Here is a 19,494-nt window from a genome sequence, read left to right on the forward strand (position 1 = left end):
ATTTTTATTTTACTGTTTTAATTGATTTCACCCTTTAAAATAGTTTTTAATCATATTTGTTTTTATATTGTTTTTATTGGTTTTATATTTATTTATTTTTTGTTTTTATTCAGTCATTGTTGGAGCATAATATATATATATATATATATATATATATATATATATATATATATATATATACTTTTTTATTTTATTTTATTTTATTTATTTATTTATTTTTTTACAATTGTTTTTAACATGGCTGTGCAGCACTTTGGAAACGTTATTGTTGTTTAAATGTGCTATATAAATAAAGTGGATTGGATTGGATTGGAAGCCCAGACTTCCCTCTCCGCAGCCACTTCGTCTAGCTCAGGGGTCGGGAACCTTTTTGGCTGAGAGAGCCAAAAAGCCAAATATTTTAAAATTTGTTTCCATAAGAGCCATATAATATTTTTTTTAACACTGAACACAACTAAACGTGTGCATTTTTAAGTAAGACCAACATTTCTAGAGTATAATATGTCTCTTATTCTTTGTAATATTGTTATTCTGAAGCTAACTGTGGAGGGGGGCGTGGCCTGTGGGCCTGCAGTGAACTGAGGTGTGCCAGGACCGCCCTCTAAATTAGTGACAGGTGCGTAGATGGCCCACCTGGGCCTTGTTATCTAATCACCTGTCGCTCTGTTATAAGCAGCAGCCAGGAGGAGAGACAGGGTTGGGGCTGGAGCCAGAGCGCGAGTGAGGACGAAAAAGAAAAAGACAATTGTTGGAAAGCAACTGGGAGAAAAATAAAATAAAACAATATTGTAACCTTAAAACAGGCTCTTGGTGGTCTGAAGAACCCCCAGGAGGGCAAGCCCCACACTAACCAATAATAAATAACTTCTTACCATTAACGCAACTTCTTGAACAGGTGCGGTAGTAAACGGATGGCTGGATTAAAAATGCATGAGAATGTTTTATATTTTGAACATTATTTTTAACACTGTGATTACAAGTGGAATTATTCATTACTTATCGTGTTAAGCAACGTCAGCTCAGATTTATCTGAGAGCCAGATGCAGTCATCAAAAGAGCCACATCTGGCTCCCGAGTCATAGGTTCCCTACCCCTGGTCTAGCTCTTCCCGGGGAATCCCGAGGCGTTCCCAGGCCAGCCAGGAGACATAGTCTTCCCAACGTGTCCTGGGTCTTCCCCGTGGCCTCCTACCGGTTGGACGTGCCCTAAACACCTCCCTAGGGAGGCGTTCGGGTGGCATCCTGACCAGATGCCCGAACCACCTCATCTGGCTCCTCTCCACCACTACAGCTACGACATCCTCGGAAGAACCCACATAAGGAAAACTCACACCCAGTGGGACGTCGGTGACAATGATGACTATGAGAACCTTGGAGAGGGGACCGAAAGCAATGGATGTCGAGCGGGTCTAACATGATACTGTGAAAGTTCAATCCATAGTGGCTCCAACACAGCCGCGAGAGTTCAGTTCAAAGCGGATCCAAGACAGCAGCGAGAGTCCCGTCCACAGGAGACCATCTCAAGCGGAGTCGGATCAGCATCGTAGAGATGTCCCCAACCGATACACAGGCGAGCGGTCCATCCTGGGTCTCGACTCTGGACAGCCAGTACTTCATCCATATGTTAGACCCGCTCGACATCCATTGCCTTCGGTCTCCCCTGGGGGAGTTTCCCCACATATGCGGTCCTCTCCAAGGTTTCTCATATGTCACCGATGTCCCACTGGGGTGAGTGTTTCCTTGCCCTTATGTGGGCTCTGTACCGCAGCTGTCGTTGTGGCTTGTGCAGCCCTTTGAGACACTTGTGATTTAGGGCTATATAAATGAACATTGATTGATTGATTAAAATAGTTGCCCCCCAATCCAATCCGATCCACTTTATTTATAAAGCACATTTAAAAAACAAAATGTTTCCAAAGTGCTGCACAACAATATTAAAAACAACATTCAAATACTATTCTGAGCTCCACCAATGACTGAATAAAAACAAAAAATACAACTAAATATATATAAAACCAATATAAAAACAATATAAAATAAATTGAAAAAAAAGTCAAAGTAAAGCCGCTGCTCCTCCACATGGAGAGGAGCCAGATGAGGTGGTTCGGGCATCTGGTCAGGATGCCACCCGAACGCCCCCCTAGGGAGGTGTTTAGGGCACGTCCAACCGGTAGGAGGCCAGGGGAAGACCCAGGACACGTTGGGAAGACTATGTCTCCCGGTGGGCCTGGGAACGCCTCGGGATCCCTTGGGAAGAGCTAGACAAAGTGCCTGGGGAGAGGGAAGTCTGGGCTTCCCTGCTTAGGCTGCTGCCCCCGCGACCCGACCTTGGATAAGCGGAAGAAGATGGATGGATATAAAATAAATATGATTAAAAACGATTTTAAGATTTCCAGTGAGGGTTGGACTCCGCCAAGGCTGTCCTTTGTCACCGATTCTGTTCATAACTTTTATGGACAGAATTTCTAGGCGCAGTCAAGGCGTTGAGGGGTTCCGGTTTGGTGGCTGCAGGATTAGGTCTCTGCTTTTTGCAGATGATGTGGTCCTGATGGCTTCATCTGGCCGGGATCTTCAGCTCTCACTGGATCGGTTCGCAGCAGACTGTGAAGCGACTGGAATGAGAATCAGCACCTCCAAGTCCGAGTCCATGGTTCTCGCCCGGAAAAGGGTGGAGTGCCATCTCCGGGTTGGGGAGGAGACCCTGCCCCAAGTGGAGGAGTTCAAGTACCTAGGAGTCTTGTTCACGAGTGAGGGAAGAGTGGATCGTGAGATCGACAGGCGGATCGGTGCGGCGTCTTCAGTAATGCGGACGTTGTATCGATCCGTTGTGGTGAAGAAGGAGCTGAGCCGGAAGGCAAAGCTCTCAATTTACCGGTCGATCTACGTTCCCATCCTCACCTATGGTCATGAGCTTTGGGTCATGACCGAAAGGATAAGATCACGGGTACAAGCGGCTGAAATGAGTTTCCTCCGCCGGGTGGCGGGTCTCTCCCTTAGAGATAGGGTGAGAAGCTCTGCCACCCGGGAGGAACTCAAAGTAAAGCCGCTGCTCCTCCACATGGAGAGGAGCCAGATGAGGTGGTTCGGGCATCTGGTCAGGATGCCACCTGAACGCCTCCCTAGGGAGGTGTTTAGGGCACGTCCAACCGGTAGGAGGCCACGGGGAAGACCCAGGACACGTTGGGAAGACTCTGTCTCCCGGCTGGCCTGGGAACGCCTCAGGATAGGGGAGAGGGAAGTCTTGGCTTCCCTGCTTAGGCTGCTGACCCCGCGACCCGACATTGGATAAGCGGAAGGAAATGGATGGATGGATGGATATAAAATAAATATGATTAAAAACGATTTTAAGGGTGAAACCAATAAAAACAGTAAAATAGTAAATGGAAAACAAAATTTAAAAAAAAAGAACGCAACCCCCCCATTAAAAACTCTTTAAGGTCAAAAATCTCTATTTAAATACTGTTTACAGATTCATTTTTTTATGCTCTCGGACTACGTTAAGGTAACGTGTGGAGTTCCCCAGGGTTCGGTCCTTGGCCCTGCACTCTTCAGCATCTACATGCTGCCGCTAGGTGACATCATACGCAAATACGGTGTTAGCTTTCACTGTTATGCTGATGACACCCAACTCTACATGCCCCTAAAGCTGACCAACACGCCGGATTGTAGTCAGCTGGAGGCGTGTCTTAATGAAATTAAACAATGGATGTCCGCTAACTTTTTGCAACTCAACGCCAAAAAAACGGAAATGCTGATTATCGGTCCTGCTAGACACCGAACTCTATTTAATAATACAACTCTAACATTTGACAACCAAACAATTAAACAAGGCGACACGGTAAAGAATCTGGGTATTATCTTCGACCCAACTCTCTCCTTGGAGGCACACATTAAAAGCGTTACTAAAACGGCCTTCTTTCATCTCCGTAATATCGCTAAAATTCGCTCCATTCTGTCCACTAAAGACGCTGAGATCATTATCCATGCGTTTGTTACGTCTCGCCTCGACTACTGTAACGTATTATTTTCGGGTCTCCCCATGTCTAGCATTAAAAGATTACAGTTGGTACAAAATGCGGCTGCTAGACTTTTGACAAGAACAAGAAAGTTTGATCACATTACGCCTGTACTGGCTCACCTGCACTGGCTTCCTGTGCACTTAAGATGTAACTTTAAGGTTTTACTACTTACGTATAAAATACTACACGGTCTAGCTCCATCCTATCTTGCCAATTGTATTGTACCATATGTCCCGGCAAGAAATCTGCGTTCAAAGGACTCCGGCTTGTTAGTGATTCCCAAAGCCCAAAAAAAATCTGCGGGCTATAGAGCGTTTTCCGTTCGGGCTCCAGTAGTCTGGAATGCCCTCCCGGTAACAGTTCGAGATGCCACCTCAGTAGAAGCATTTAAGTCTCACCTTAAAACTCATTTGTATACTCTAGCCTTTAAATAGACTCCCTTTTTAGACCAGTTGATCTGCCGTTTCTTTTCTTTTTCTTCTATGTCCCATTCTCCCTTGTGGAGGGGGTCCGGTCCGATCCGGTGGCCATGTACTGCTCGCCTGTGTATCGGCTGGGGACATCTCTGCGATGCTGATCCGCCTCCGCTTGGGATGGTTTCCTGCTGGCTCCGCTGTGAACGGGACTCTCGCTGCTGTGTTGGATACGCTTTGGACTCTCGCGACTGTGTTGGATCCATTGTGGATTGAACTTTCACAGTATCATGTTAGACCCGCTCGACATCCATTGCTTTCCTCCTCTCCAAGGTTCTCATAGTCATCATTGTCACCGACGTCCCACTGGGTGTGAGTTTTCCTTGCCCTTATGTGGGCCTACCGAGGATGTCGTGGTGGTTTGTGCAGCCCTTTGAGACACTAGTGATTTAGGGCTATATAAGTAAACATTGATTGATTGATTGAAGGTTTACTTTGTATTTCTAAGCAGCATGCAATATTTAGTTCCACCAGCAGAGGGCGCTTGGTGCCTCTGGTATCAGTAGCTGCGCTGTAGAAGAAGTCTGTCAGTACGCGATATGAAAAGCAGCAGACACATCAAGCTCCGGTTGTAACAATCTTTTAGTTGTTTTGCAGGTAAGCTGGTTTGCATATAACACATACAAGCAGTAGTGTACTTTATTCTGTGTCTTTTAGAGTAAGTAATGTTTAGCTAAGGTCTGTTTTGTTAATGTTTTGAATTAAAAACGAGTCACATTCAGGGTTGTTTTCTAAGATGGCGGACGTTGGTCCGACAGTAACCACGATGACGAAGCAGATTTAATTTAGCTTTAGTTTTAAGTGTAAATTCACCACATACATTCTCAGAGATACTTGGAAAGAGGGTGTTAAATGCCATTTATGTTACAAATATATGCTAAACGAACTTTTGAGTGTTGTATTTATCATAAACACACCAGTTACCATGAATTGTAGGTTGAGTCTAAGTAATGATAACATGACATGAGAGAGAAATACAATCCATAGATTATTAAACAGTAATTAAAAACCTGATTCAAAGGTAAATAAAAACAGTAGAATGGGTTTATATATATGTATGTATATATATGAATAGAATAGAAAGTACTTTATTGATCCCTGAGGGAAATTCAGCACCACAGTTCGCTCACAATAAACAATAATAATAATAAACAATATATGAAATGTTTTTTATATATATATATATATATATATATATATATATATATATATATATTAGGGCTCGGCAACGATTAAACATTTTAATCGAAGTTAATCGCACTATTTCTCCGATTAATCGCTATTAACTGCATTGTATACACAAAGCCCAATAATGAATTCAAAAGTAGTGTGTAGTGCACCTTTATTGGAATATTCTCCCACATGAACAAAAGCGCCAAAACATTTGTTGTGCAAACACAATTTAAATCAGTCCTTGTTAAACAGTAGCAGTTAAATAGCATATTTGATGAAAATCAACTCAAAAAATGTAAATACAAACATTTAAGCTTATTGCCACTGCCAGGGTATTTAAGTTATCCTGTTTGTTATGGAAAATAAATATAATCTACATACAAATCTCTGAGCCACAATCATAACATCTGAACAGGCAATTTCTGAGGTAACAGCAGAAACATTTTTTTTATCAGGGATCTTATGTTTAAAAAACCTATATTATAGATAGTGGGCTGTTTTAGGGAATTTTTGATCAAATTATCCGTAGTAGCAATGTTAATAATGTTGTGTTTATTCTGCGTAGTGCACTTAAAATAATTATGACCATATCTAGGAATTGATATGATGGGAATTTTCCGATTGTTTGCTTGGTGCTTTGATAAACTGAACGCATATACATGGTACTATATTGTGATGTTATGAGCCAGGGAAAAAAAGAACTACCCTACCCAGCATGCAACAGGAGTGACGAGCATGCGCGGTAGCCCAGTATAGGTTGTGTCGCCATGACGGCATCTTGTATGTTGTGATATGCACACTCTGAAAGCAAACGTTAAGAACTCAGCCAACACTCCTGGTCTGCATTATTCATAAATAGACAGACAACACATATACTCCGCTGCTTCACAGGCCGCTGGATGTAGCCAGCAAAGTATTCCCATGCTAGCTAGCCGGTCTAGCAAGCACGCCTCATTCAGTCCAAAACGGCCCGATCTATCCACATCCAGAATTGTCTGGCGGTCGTAAGTGATCCCGGAGTGACCACGCTGTAAGCCAGCCATGAAATTTGCAGAATTGTCCGGTATTTTTGCCAAATGTTCCATCTTTACCAAGAGCCCCTCGACGCCGAAGCCCATCCGGGTGATGCCATCTTGTTAAGAAAAGGCGTTAACAAAATAAATGCATGTAAACAACATACGCAAATGTGCGATAAAATAATTGTCGGCGTTAATAGATTGATGAATTAATTCGTAATTAACGCGTTAATTTGCCCACCCCTAATATATATATGTATAATATATGAATAATATAAATATATTCTACATATATTCTACAATAAGTGCAGTCAAGAAGGAACTTATGCATTATACAGTCTGATGGCTGTCGGTATGAAGGACCTCCTGTGTGGTTCCGTGTTACATTTTGGGAGTCTGAGCCTTCCACTGAACATCCTCATTCTCTCCGCAAGGTTCGAGTGTAGTGGGTTGGAGGTGTTGTCCATAATGGCTAGGAGTTTCGCTAGACTTCTTCTCTTTGACACGACCGCCAAAGAGTCCAGCTCCACTCCCACCAGGTTACTGGCCTTCTCTACCAACTTGTCCAGCCTATATGTGTCCCTGGCTCTCAGCCCACTGCCCCAGCAAGCCACGGCGTACAAGAAGGCGCTCGCCACGGCGTACAAGAAGGCGCTCGCCACCACCGACTCGTAGAACATCTTCAACATCTTTCTACAGATGTTGAAGGATCCTAGCCTCCTGAGGAAGTAGAGGCAGCTCTGTCCCTTCTTGTAGAGTGCCTTAGCGTTTTTAAGTGCCTTTTTAATTTTCCTGACGGAATAAATAAAGTACTATCTATCTATATAGCGTGTTTTGACCCATTCAGCTTGTTATCGATGTTTACACCGAGGTATTTATAATCCTCAACCATGTCGACATCCACCACCCTAATGGAAACTGGGGTCGCCGGAGTACTCCTCCTCCTTCCCCGGTCCACAAATAGCTCCTTGGTCTTCGTCACATTGAGCTGGAGGTGGTTCTTTCCACACCATGTGACAAAGTCCTCCACCTGTAAATATATATAGAATAGCAGCAGCAGGCCGGCCTCCAGGGCCCCAACTCCCCCCCGCACCCCCCTCTCTGTTGTGAGTTGTTGTGATTATATGTAACATATTTGTGTGCTATGGAAAATTAGTTTTTTTCCCTTGGACTCAGTCTGGACCCCCTCCTGAGGGTCCAGCCTTTGACTGATATTTTTAACTCTTCCCCCCTTTCCAAAATATCACCTTTTTTAAGGAGTGCCGTAAGTGGCTGATCCGTTGGCAGTCCCGTCTTGTCTCCCTGTAACGTATGTCTGCGCTTAGTGGGACTGTGCCGAAAATGTAATTTTAGTTCTTATGTGTCTTGTACATGTTAAAAAATGGACAATAATAAAGCATCATATGTATATATATACATACATACATATATATACACAAAAACATATACATATATATATTTGTAAAATTGTTCAACTCCAGACATTGTATTTTGTAGAAGAAGTCTGTCAGTATGTGATGTGAAAAAAAGCACATACATCAAACTCCGGTATTAACGCTGTTTTACTTGTTCTGCAGCTTGATCCTGAAAAACAAACAAGTTGGCCCATCTTTCCAGCCGTGCAACAGTTGGATGAAACGTTGGTACACCGAGACAAGGTCTGTACAACAAAGCATATTTTTTATTCAGTCTGTGTTTCCTCAATCAAAATGTTGGCACAATGCAGGGTCTGTAAACCAGGGCTCCACTCCATGTGGTAAAATAAAAGCTGCTGTGTTGCATACAGGAACATAACACATTGTTATTTTACTGCTTTTTTTACATCATGGTCAGGGGACTACAGATAAAACTAACCTGGTTAATTCTGGCTTTTTATAACCATGTGTAGTCACGTGGTTTATGAAATTCATTGTCCCCTTTGAAATAAAGTAACCCAATTCTGGGCTCCTTCACAGCGCTTGCGGTTGAGATATTGTTCAAGCTCGTACTGACCAGTGTGAGCAGCTGCATGATAATACGTACCCTATTTGTCAATATATTTACACTAAGTTATATTTTTGGCAGCAATGTCTTTCCCATCGTCTCCATGTGCATCCAGCTCTCTCGTGCTTGAATGATGTAACACCAGGTTTCACCCCAGGCTAAACTGGTGCTCTAAGCAGTGCACTTTTGTTTAATTTATGTCAATTTAATTAAAATTGTGGGAAACAATTTATTAAATATTTATTTGTGTGCAAAATAACAAAGACAATGAAAAGATAGAGTTACATGTTTGTGGTAGAAGCCTCAACCCTGTAAGTGAGATGACCAGACTGACACTGGCACTGTGAGCTGTAGGACACATTAGGATTATTTGGAGAAATTGTTGCCAGTCAAACTGCAACGGAAATGGTAAGGTATTTTTTTCTCATGTAGAGCCAACAGAATTTCCCGGCAAAAACGGGAAGATTAACAGGTTTCATCCGGCCTGCAAGACTTTCTGCTGTGCGAATTTTAGCAAATAAGAACTGTGACTAACTTCAGCGTGTCTATGCCTTTTATTTTATATAATACACACCTGTTACGCAAAACTAAGTAGAGGCCATAGTGGTAGTAAAATGATGCACTTTAGATTACCACCTAAAGCAGGGGTCCCCTAACTTTTTGACTCGGGGCCGCATTGGCTTAGAAAAATCTAGCCCGGTATGTATGTATGTATGTATGTATATATATATATATGTATGTATATATATATATATATATGTATATATATATATATATATATATATATATATATATATATATATATATATATTTCATCCCTACAGGCCTGTTTCGCAGGTTTCCCTGCTCTTCAGGGGACTTTATAATATATATATATGTAATATAATAAAATACATATAATATGATAAAATATAATATATAATAACATATATGCTCTTTAGGGGAATTTATTATATATATATATATATATATATATATATATATATATATATATATATATATATATATATATATATATATATATATATATATATATATATATAAAATATACTATATATAATTGTAGATGCAGTTAGTCTCTTTCTCTCTCTGGCTCCCACTCCAACTGCCGTGGCTCGTCCCGGCCGCTGCTAATAAAGGCGACAGGAGATTAGATAACAAGGCCCACCTGAGCCATTCACTCACCTGTCGCTGTCTTCGAGGCCGGACCTTGCACACCCTGTTCCACGGCAGGCCACGCCCCCCTCCACAATAATATAATACTATATATATATATATATATATATATTTATATCCATACATACATACATATATATATATATATATATATATATATATATATATATATATAAAATAAAATCCCCTGAAAAGCAGGTAAACCTGCAAAACAGGCTTGTAGGGATGATATAGCCTCTGCGTTTTTTTCTGACCTAACATATATTAAGCTCTACCCCGGTATTCAGCACTGTATAACGGATAAACTGCAGAAACCTCGACTCTCTCTCTCTCTCTCTCTCTCTCTCTCTCTCTCTCTATATATATATATATATACATACATACATACATACAGAGTGCGATGATGTCACGTTATCGATGGTAAAATGCATTTTTAGACTATATGATTTGCCTGAGCGACTATGAGACACCCAGAGTAACAAGCGGTAGAAAATGGATTAAAAAGGACAGATTTAAAAATAATAATAATTAAAAACAGTTTTTTTGTTTTTTTTGGCGGGCCGGATTTTGGGGACCCCTGACCTAAAGTATCAATAGTTTAATTGCACACGACTAAAAGCGTTACCCTTTTAAGTACTAAACAATGTCAGTACAAAGTAACACATTAAATGAGACCTGTAATGATTTTCCTCTTTTCTGACTTATAAATGTTACAATGTTGGATACGTGCGTTAAACAAAACCAAAGTATTAAACCATAAAGTTCACGCATTTGGCCGTGAGCTTACATGCAGTTTTGGTCGCGGTGTTCACTGGGTGTCGGAATCTTTTTTTCAACAATCTGTGATGTCGCACATGAACTGATGTACTCGTGCTCCTTCTAGGACATATTGTCTCTGCAAGCCTCCTCCTCTGATGAGCTGACTAACTGAGACTCTGCAGCTTCTGTATCTTTCTCCTTTCAAGCTTTCCCACCTGCTCTGTGTCAATAGAATAATTACTTCCGTGTTTATTTGGCCACTACAAAATTGGATTAGCCACCGAGGAGAAATTAGTTCGGGTTTGAAAAAAGGTTTTGAGGTAACACAAAAAAGTTAGGATAACGTGTTTTTATTTTATTTTATCTTGGCATGCACTTAACACTGACATGCAGTGACATAAATCAATCAATTAATCAATCAGAGTTCATTTATATAGTCTTTAATCACAGGTGCCTCTAAGGGCTGCACAAACCACAATGACATCAGTCAAATGCTGCTAAAAGTAACTTTTTAAAATGCAGCTCAGAATCGATTGGAGAGTGTGCAAGAGTACCTAATGATGTGACCATGCAATTTCATACAATGTTTAGGAAGTTTATTTTCAACCCTGTCTGGAAAAAAAATTGCGGTGACTTCAAGATATATTTTTAAACAGTTGTACATTTTGAAAATACAAATGTTTACCGTCAAATTCTTAACATACTTGGCCAATAAATCTGATTCTGATACTTTTGATAAAGGTGGGGCGGGGTTTCATTTGCAACCTGGTACCACAGCTACAATCAAACATCTTGCAGACATAACGTATTTCCTTGAATTGCTGCCGGGTATATAGTATGCGCCTGCCTAGGGTCAAACTCAATTTGCAAAATAATTAGCGCATGCTTAGCATTACCGCCGGATCAAACTGAAGAAACTCTCCTGAAAGAATCAATAAAGTACTATCTATCTATCTATATATCGTTTCGCAAAATATTATGTTTATTAGCGCGTGTCTAAAATTTCCGCCGGGTCAAACTCGTTTCGCAAAATAATTAGCATATGCCTAGAATTTCCGCTGGTTAAACTCGTCACGTCACGAGTGACACTTCACCTGTCATCATTTTCAAAATGGGGGAGGCTGATTTCAATAATTTGAAATTGCATAAAGGGAAGAAGATTAAGAGCTATTCAGTAGGATTTAAGGTCCAAGCTATTGAATATGCTCAAAAAAACAGTAAGCAGCTGGGTTTTATTAATATACCGTAGCTGCGTGTGTCAAATATGAGTCATTAAATGACTCCCGCCTCCTGGTGGTAGAGGGCGCTAGGGATCCTTCTTGCGACTACGCGGCTGCAGAAGAAGTGACAACAAGCAGCAAGAGTGAGCAGCGATCGTTTATTTTTTCCTCTCGCTTGCACTTTTAACATGGAGGATTACATATCTAAAATAAAACAGTTTTCTAAACTGGACTTTCAATCGAAGCAGGAGGTAATAAAGGAAGATCTCCATCGAGACAGAGAGACTTTTAAAACTGAAGAAAGATAAGGAAGACTTCTATAAACAAGTTATCGATGCTTTTGATCAGAAGGAGCTGCACATGGACTTCATTTATAAGTAAAGGTAAGACCATAATAACCTTTTTTTATTAAATGTGCTTTTCATGATGGTATCCTTACATCACACTCAAATTTATAAGCACAGGCCTAAATTTACCGCATGCCTTTGATAAGTGCCGGATTGAGAAGAGGTTTTAAAATAATTAGCGCATGCTTCCCTTTACCGCATGCCTTTGGTAAACGCCGGAGTGAGAAGAGGTTTTAAATTAATTGGCGCCCCAGCGGCAATTCAAGGAAATACAGTACTCGACTCAAAAAATGTATTATATATCTGACCGTGAAATACATTTACACCAAAATCTATCCAAGACATATAATTTAGGTTAGGTTCACACTGCATGGTCAGATGTCCAATTCAGATTTTTTTTTTTTGTCAAATCCGATCTTTTTAGTGGCCTTTTCACATTACAAAAATGTGATTTCTAATGCAATCCGACCCGCATGCAGACATCATGTCATGATGTTGCAAGCACTGCACTGTTTTATGGAAGTAAAAATGGCTTTAGCTCTATTCCAGGGGTGGGAAACCCGTGGCTCATTTTTCAAAAATGTATGAAAAATGGAAAACGGTGAGGGAAAAATAATATTTTTAGTTTTATTATACTTTCTATAGGAGGACAAACATGACACAAACCTTCCTAATTGTTAGAAAGCACATTACTTATATTAAACATGCTTCACTGATTAGAGACTATTTGGGGCGGCATGGCGTAGTGGGTAGAGCGGCCGTGCCAGAAACCTCAGGGTTGCAGGTTCGCTCCCCACCTATTGACATCCAAGTTGCTGCCGTTGTGTCCTTGGGCAAGACGCTTCACCCTTGTCCCTGGTGCCGCTCACACTTGTGAATGAATGACAGGTGGTGGTCGGAGGGGCCGTAGGCACAAACTGGCAGCCACGCTTGCGTCAGTCTACCCCAGGGCAGCTGTGGCTACTGATGTAGCTTACCACCACCAGGTGTGAATGAATGATGGGTTCCCACTTCTCTGTGAGCGTTTTGAGTATCTAATAATAGAAAGCGCGATATAAATCGAATCCATTATTATTATTATTATTTGGCGAGGGACGTTTTGTCCTGCTAATCTTGGCGGTCCTTGAACAAACCATAGTTTTTTTACATGTATAACTTTCTCCCTACTTTCTAAGACGTGTTTTATGCCACCCCTTTTTGTCCACCTTTTTGTCCCATTTTGTCCACCAAACTTTTATTGCTGTGCGTGAATAAACAAAGTTGAGCTTTGTTGATGTTATTGACTTGTGTGCAGTGCTAATCAGGCATACAGTGTTGGGTCAGTGCATGACTGCAAGCTAATCGATGCCAACAAGCTATTTAGGCTAGCTGTATGTACATACTGCATCATTATGCCTCCTGTGTAGGTATATTTGAGCTCATTTAATTTCCTTTAAGTCTTCTTAATTCAATTTATATTTGCATGTCTCATGACACTATCTGTATGTAATATTGGCTGCATTTTTGACAGCTGTTGTTCCAGACCACAGCAAACGTTACCCAGCTTGCAAATATTGTAATATATTCATTAGAAGAAGACAGCCTGCCCTTTCCTTTAACTTGGACACACACATCGATACCTTTGACCATTCTAAGCCAGTCATTTCCATCAGTTATCTCACCCTCTGACAAGCCTTCATTTTACTAATAATTACCAGTGTTGTAAAAATGTGTAGAATAAATATTACATTTCAACATTTCTGTCAACAAAGATTTGTGTCAGCGTCCGACACATTGTCATTTTGATAGTAGGCTATTATGACTAATATAGACCAAACATCAAGTGTTGTCTTTATAATAACACTTACATACGGTTTTATTTTTTTGCGGCTCCAGACAGATTTGTTTTTTTGTATTTTTGCTCCAATATGGCTCTTTCAACATTTTGGGTTGCCGACCCCTGCTCCAGTCAATCTCAGTACTGGCGCATTTGTGGCAATTTTAAGGATTTTGTGCAATCAAACTCAACATATTTCTGAAGTTAGTAACTGTGCGTAAAAGAAAGAAGAGGGCAAGTGTCGCAGTGTTTGTGGGGGACGGGACTGGTGGAACTTTCATGTGTGTTCTTAACACATTATTTTCCCCCGTTTTCTGCTCCGTTGTCAACTATTTACTTTGTAACAGTCTATTTTGGTGAATAATTATGACACTTGTCGCTTTTTGATGACATTCTGGTCGCATGAATGCCACCTGAGCAAGGGAAAGTTGACATTAAGAAGGCATGGCATATATATATTATTTATATCCACATATGAAACAGGCCTGGGTCGGATATGAAAAATTCGGAATTGCATTGTCCTAAAAATTCGATACAGGTGGGCAAAATAATTGGAATTGACGTGCAGTGTGAACAAGGGCCCAGACCACAATTTAAGTGTAGATTAAAATCATCATAGGTCTCCTTTAAAAATGCATGAATCAAAAGTGATCATTGTAACAACAAGAAGACATTCAGGGAAACACTTGCTCTTCACACGCAATTCAAACTCTTGCGGATTCTGCGGAAAACTCCCAGAAATTTTCTTTGTCTACCCGACAGCCCGACGGCCTTACTCGTGTGAAATATGGCAGCAATCTACAAACCCCGTTTCCATATGAGTTGGGAAATTGTGTTACAGGTAAATATAAACAGAATACAATGATTTGCAAATCTTTTTCAATCCATATTCAACGGAATGCACTACAAAGACAAGATATTTGATGTTCAAACTCATAAACTTTATTTTTTTGCAAATAATAATCAACTTAGAATTTCATGGCTGCAACACGTGCCAAAGTAGTTGGGAAAGGGCATGTTCACCACTGTTACATCATCTTTTCTTTTATCAACACTCAATAAATGTTTGGGAACTGAAGAAACTAATTGTTGAAGCTTTGAAAGTGGAATTCTTTCCCATTCTTGTTTTATGTAGAGCTTCAGTCCTTCAACAGTCCGGGGTCTCCGCTGTCGTATTTTACGCTTCATAATGCGCCACACATTTTGGATGGGAAACAGGTCTGGACTGCAGGCGGGCCAGGAAAGTACCTGCACTTGTAACACGTGCTGAATGTGGCTTGGCATTGTCTTGCTGAAATAAGCAGGGGCGTCCATGAAAAAGATGGCTTTTAGATGGCAGCATATGTTGTTCCAAAACCTGTATGTACCTTGCAGCATTAATGGTGCCTTCACAGATGTGTAAGTTACCCATGCCTTGGGCACTAATGCACCCCCCATACCATCACAGATGCTGGCTTTGGAAGTTTGTGCCGATAACAGTCTGGAATGTTCGCTTCCCCTTTGGTCCAGATGACACAATGTCGAAAATTTCAAAAAAAAATTGAAATGTGGACTTGTTAGACCACAGAACACTTTTCCACTTTGCATTAGTCCATCTTAGATGACCTCGGGCCCAGAGAAGCCGGCGGCATTTCTGGATGTTGTTGATGAATGGCTTTCACTTTGCATAGTAGAGCTTTACCTTGCACTTACAGATGGAGCGACAAACTGTATTTAGTGACAGTGGTTTTCTGAAGTGTTCCTGAGCCCATGTGGTGATATCCTTTAGAGATTGTTGTTGGTTTTTGATACAGTGCCGTCTGAAAGATCGAAGGTCACGGTTATTCAATGTTGGTTTCCGGCCATGCCGCTTACGTGGAGTGATTTCTCCAGATTCTCTGAACCTTTTGATGATATTATGGAGCGTAGATGTTGAAATCCCTAAATTTCTTGCAATTGCACTTTGAGAAAGGTTGTTCTTAAACTGTTTGACTATTTGCTCACGCAGTTGTGGACAAAGGGGTGTACCTCGCCCCATCCTTTCTTGTGCAAAACTGAGCATTTTATGGGAAGCTGTTTTTATACCCAATCATGGCACCCACCTGTTCCCAATTAGTCTGCACACCTGTAGGATGTTCCCAATAAGTGTTTGATGAGCAGTCCCCAACTTTATCAGTATTTATGGCCACCTTTCCCAACTTCTTTGTCACGTGTTGCTGGCATCAAATTCTAAAGTTAATGATTATTTGAAAAAAAAATGGTTTTCAGTTTGAACATCAAATATGTTGTCTTTGTAGCATATTCAACTGAATATGGGTTGAAAAGGATTTGCAAATCATTGTATTCTGTTTATATTTACATCTATAACAACTTCCCAACTCATATGGAAACGGGGTTGAGTATACATTTCTTTGACCAACAATCTGAGTTAGACACTCCTGCTCTAAATGTAACATTACATAAAATACATGCAAAAGTCATTTCACTTCCTATGTGTTCCGACTTCAAGGTGTTGTCATTAGCAGCTGTGTGTTTGTTAACACAGTGTTTTTTAACCACTGTGCCGTGGCTCACTAGTGTGCCGTGAGATACAGTTTGGTGTGCCGTGGGAGATTATCAAATTTTACCTAATAGGGTTAAAAATATTTTTTGCAAACTATTACTTAAAATAAGTCTGCAAATTATATGTTGTTGTTGAGTGTCGGTGCTGTCTAAAGCTCGGCAGAGTAACAATGTTATACTCTTCCATATCATTAGGTGGCAGCCGGTAGCTAATTATTTTGTAGTTGTTGGGAACAGCGGGAGGCAGCGTGCAGGTAAAAAGGTATCTAATGCTTAAACCAAAAATAAACAAAAGGGGAGTGCCCCTAAGAAAAGGCATTGAAGCTCAGGGAAGGCTATGCAGAACAAAACTAAAACTGAAGTGGCTACAAAGTAAACAAAAACAGAATGCTGGACGACAGCAAAGACTTACTGTGGGAGCACAGACGGTGTCCACAATGTACATCCGAACATGACATGACAATCATCAATGTCCCCACAACGAAGGATAAAAAATGAAATATTCTTGATTGCTAAAACAAAGTTCCGTATTTCCTTGACTTGCCGCAGGGCATATAGTATGCGCCTGCCTTCAATTACTGCTGGGTCAAACTCGCTTCCCAAAATAATTAGCGCATGCTTAGTATTACTGCCGGGTCAAACTCGTGACGTGTCAAGTGACACTTCCCAAGTCATCATTTTCAAAATGGAGGAGGCTGATTTCAGTACCGGTAATTTGAAATCGCATAAAGGGAAGAAGATTAAGAGCTATTCAGTAGGATTTAAGGTCCAAGCTTACATCACACTCAAATTTTTACTTTATGCCTTTGGTAAGCGCAGGGGTGAGAAGAGGTCTTAAATTAATTAGCGCCCCGGCGGCAATTCAAGGAAATACGGTAGATGCGGGAAATATCGCTCCATGAAAATGCTACAGGGAAATACAAAAAAAAGACACAAAAAGCCACCAAAATAGGAGCGCAAGATAAGAACTCAAACACTACACACAGGAAAACAGCAAAAAAGTCAAAACAAGTCATGGCGTGATGTGACAGGTGGTGACAGTACACCTACTTTGAGACAAGAACTATAGTGATGCATGCTTGGTTATGCTTTAAAGTCATATCCAACAATTGTGACAACAACTTTTTACTGTCGACTAAGTTTCGTTTTTTAATGATTTATTTTCAACGAAAAAAGTGTGCCTTGGCTCAAAAAAGGTTGAAAAACACTGTGTTAACGTTATGACATGTTGAGCTAACTCAGCGCACCTTTTTGTTGTGAACGTGACTGGGAAATATGTTGTGGACATTTTTGACAATTTTTATTTTTTTTTGCTTGTGTGGCACCGCCTCATCTTCATCTTTGGTAACTGCAGAAGGTCTGAAGTTTAACTTTGAATTGAACTGGCTCTCGGTGCCTAATGCGCGCCCTGGTTCTCTTACACACACACACGCAGGCACGCACGCACGCACGCACACACACACACACACACACACACACACACACACACACACACACACACAGTGATTGACAGTGCAAGCTCTCCCGAGGGACTGTAAGATGAGGATGCTCCAACCCCGTGTAACTTTACCTTCGCTGGGTTGTTTGTCAGGGGGAAAAAAAGCCACCGGGTGACTTTGAAACACCTTCAGTTGATGGAGCGTTGGAACAGAACTTGTCGTGTTGTTGAATCGATAAAACCGCTTATTCCCTCAGAGTCCGTAGTTTACATCACGACTGGCCGGCCGCCGTGACGCTGGCCTTCAGGGTCCGGTTGGCCTGCAGAGGGGCGGGGCTCCAGTCGGGCTGGTAGAAGTGGATGTCAAACGTCCGTGCCCAGTTGGCGAAGACCCGCTTCTCTGTGATGAAGCGGTGGTGGCTGCCTCGCCGCCCGCGTTCGTGCGATATGTACATGGCGCACTCGTCGGGGCCCCGCGGCTCATAGTAGTGGTACGGCACCGAGTGGTTCTCCGGCTCCCTGCTGGGGAGACACAGGGGGCGGGATGGGAGTGAATGTTAGAAGGATTATGTGGAAGTTATCACACAACTCTTATGCTTAAAGGCCCTTGCTATACAGTGGGGCAAAAATGTATTTAGTCGGCCAGCGATTGTGCAAGTTCTCCCACTTAAAATGATGACAGAAGTCTGTAATTTTCATCATCAACTGTGAGAGACAGAATCTGAAAAAAAAATCCAGGAATTCACATTGTAGGAATTTTAAATAAGTTATTTGTAAATTATGGTGGAAAATAGGGATGCACCAAAATGAAAATTCGTGGCCGAAGCCGAATAAAACTTAAACGCTTGGCCGAAGGCAGAATACCGAATGATGAATGCTGTTTTTCACAATTTTTTTATATTGCATAAATAGCCTAGAATAAATATTTAGACATGTTTTTCAAATAAAATAATTTTTTATTGAATATTGACATTTTTTTAATATTCCAGTAGTCTTTGCTTTTCAAAAAAAGCACAAAGTTTTTCATTTATATTAGGCCTTCAAAGAAAACATGCATTCCAAAAAAAAATAAAGTGCATTAAAGTGGATAAACCAACGACAAATGATTTATTGTCCTTTTAGCAAAAGTCTGCTTAGCCACAGTAGATATGCTAATAATGTAAACAGAAGGCTTAAGTAAATCTCAATTAAGTGTGTGCTTGTAACCTCATACACTTATACAGGTAGCCTACACAACAGGCTAATAATGTAAACAGAGGCCCCACTAAATCTCAATAAGTGTGTGCTTGTAACCTCATACATTTATACAGGTAGCCTACACAACAGGCTAATAATGTAAACAGAAGGCTCAAGTAAATCTCAATAAGTGTGTGCTTGTAACCTCATACACTTATACAGGTAGCCTACACAACAGGCTAATAATGTAAACAGAGGCCCCACTAAATCTCAATAAGTGTGTGCTTGTAACCTCATACACTTATACAGGTACACAACATATCCCAACGTCACTGCACGTTGGTTGATTGCGTCACTG

The 19,494-nt window shown here is 40.9% G+C and overlaps 2 protein-coding genes across 4 annotated transcripts in view; one reads left to right on the plus strand and one right to left on the minus strand.

Moving 5' to 3' along the window:
* Positions 1-19,494, plus strand: part of pigk (phosphatidylinositol glycan anchor biosynthesis, class K) — a 110,965-nt gene that overhangs the window by 78,656 nt on the left and 12,815 nt on the right. Inside the window, exon 11 of one of the 2 annotated variants that reach the window (XM_061919659.1) lies at positions 8,258-8,338. In XM_061919659.1, the coding sequence (XP_061775643.1) occupies positions 8,258-8,338 (81 nt within the window). Of the gene's footprint in view, positions 1-8,257; positions 8,456-19,494 lie in introns of those variants that run through there. The other variant, XM_061919658.1, reaches the window with a different exon arrangement.
* Positions 10,072-19,494, minus strand: part of st6galnac5a (ST6 (alpha-N-acetyl-neuraminyl-2,3-beta-galactosyl-1,3)-N-acetylgalactosaminide alpha-2,6-sialyltransferase 5a) — a 170,074-nt gene continuing 160,651 nt past the window's right edge. The window contains exon 5 of one of the 2 annotated variants that reach the window (XM_061919662.1): positions 10,072-18,479. In XM_061919662.1, the coding sequence (XP_061775646.1) occupies positions 18,233-18,479 (247 nt within the window). In that variant the 3' untranslated portion in view covers positions 10,072-18,232. Of the gene's footprint in view, positions 18,483-19,494 lie in introns of both variants that reach the window. The other variant, XM_061919661.1, reaches the window with a different exon arrangement.

Source organism: Nerophis ophidion, linkage group LG14 (assembly GCF_033978795.1).
Source record: "Nerophis ophidion isolate RoL-2023_Sa linkage group LG14, RoL_Noph_v1.0, whole genome shotgun sequence".
Lineage (NCBI taxonomy): Eukaryota > Metazoa > Chordata > Actinopteri > Syngnathiformes > Syngnathidae > Nerophis > Nerophis ophidion.